The sequence below is a fragment of the Macrobrachium rosenbergii genome, chromosome 54 (assembly GCF_040412425.1).
Source record: "Macrobrachium rosenbergii isolate ZJJX-2024 chromosome 54, ASM4041242v1, whole genome shotgun sequence".
In the NCBI taxonomy this organism is placed as follows: domain Eukaryota; kingdom Metazoa; phylum Arthropoda; class Malacostraca; order Decapoda; family Palaemonidae; genus Macrobrachium; species Macrobrachium rosenbergii.
Window position 1 is genome coordinate 61,295,570 of NC_089794.1, and position 750 is coordinate 61,296,319.

At 42.4% G+C, this 750-nt stretch overlaps 1 protein-coding gene across 1 annotated transcript in view; it reads right to left on the reverse strand.

Annotated features, from left to right (window-relative positions):
* Positions 1-565: 565 nt before the first annotated feature.
* The window catches only part of LOC136834712 (uncharacterized), a 345-nt gene continuing 160 nt past the window's right edge, over positions 566-750 (reverse strand). Inside the window, exon 1 of the mRNA XM_067097295.1 lies at positions 566-750. This exon is cut by the window's right edge and continues 160 nt beyond it. Within this exon, the coding sequence (XP_066953396.1) occupies positions 566-750 (185 nt within the window).

The window sequence follows — 750 nt, forward strand, 5'->3', positions numbered from 1 at the left end:
AGGTGTTTCCAGCTCTTCATACATGTCATCTAATGCTCTTGCCTTTTCTTGAGCAACTGCCTTCTTTACTTGTTTCTTATGTCTTTGGTACCTCTCCTTATCCTCTTGGTGTCCATACTTTTCCCAGATCTTTTTTGCATCTTTTTTGGTTTTCACCACCTCTTTCACTTCATCATTCCACCACCAGGTTTCCTTATCATCAGGAGGTTTCTTTCCAGATGTCTTTCCCAACACCTCTCCACCCACTCTTTTATCACCAAACTGTTGTGACTCCATCATTCTTGCACTCCCTCTAGCAATCTAGTTTCCCTCAATACTCTCTCATTAAATTCCTGCCACGTTTATTCCTCTTGTTTCAGCTTCCACCACTTGATTGTTGATGGGACACGTGCAGGCCTACATTTACTGGGTTCCTTATTTCTAGGTCCATTACCACCACCTTTGGCTGTGCTGCCACAGACTCTCCATTTAAAACTTTACAATTTATCACCTCTATCTGGTATGATCTTCTGCACACGAAGAAGTCAATTTGACTTTCTCTTGCTCCACTCTTGTATGTGATGTACTAATTTTCTTTCTTTTCAAACCAGGTGCAGACAAAAGCCAAATCAAATGACACTGCGCAGTCCACAAGTCTCTTTCCCTCATCATTTCTCTCTCCAACTCCCCAGCCACCATGCACCTTCTCAGTACCCTCTCTGGTCCTTCCTACATGTCCATTCATGTCACCACCAATAATTAATCTCTTTT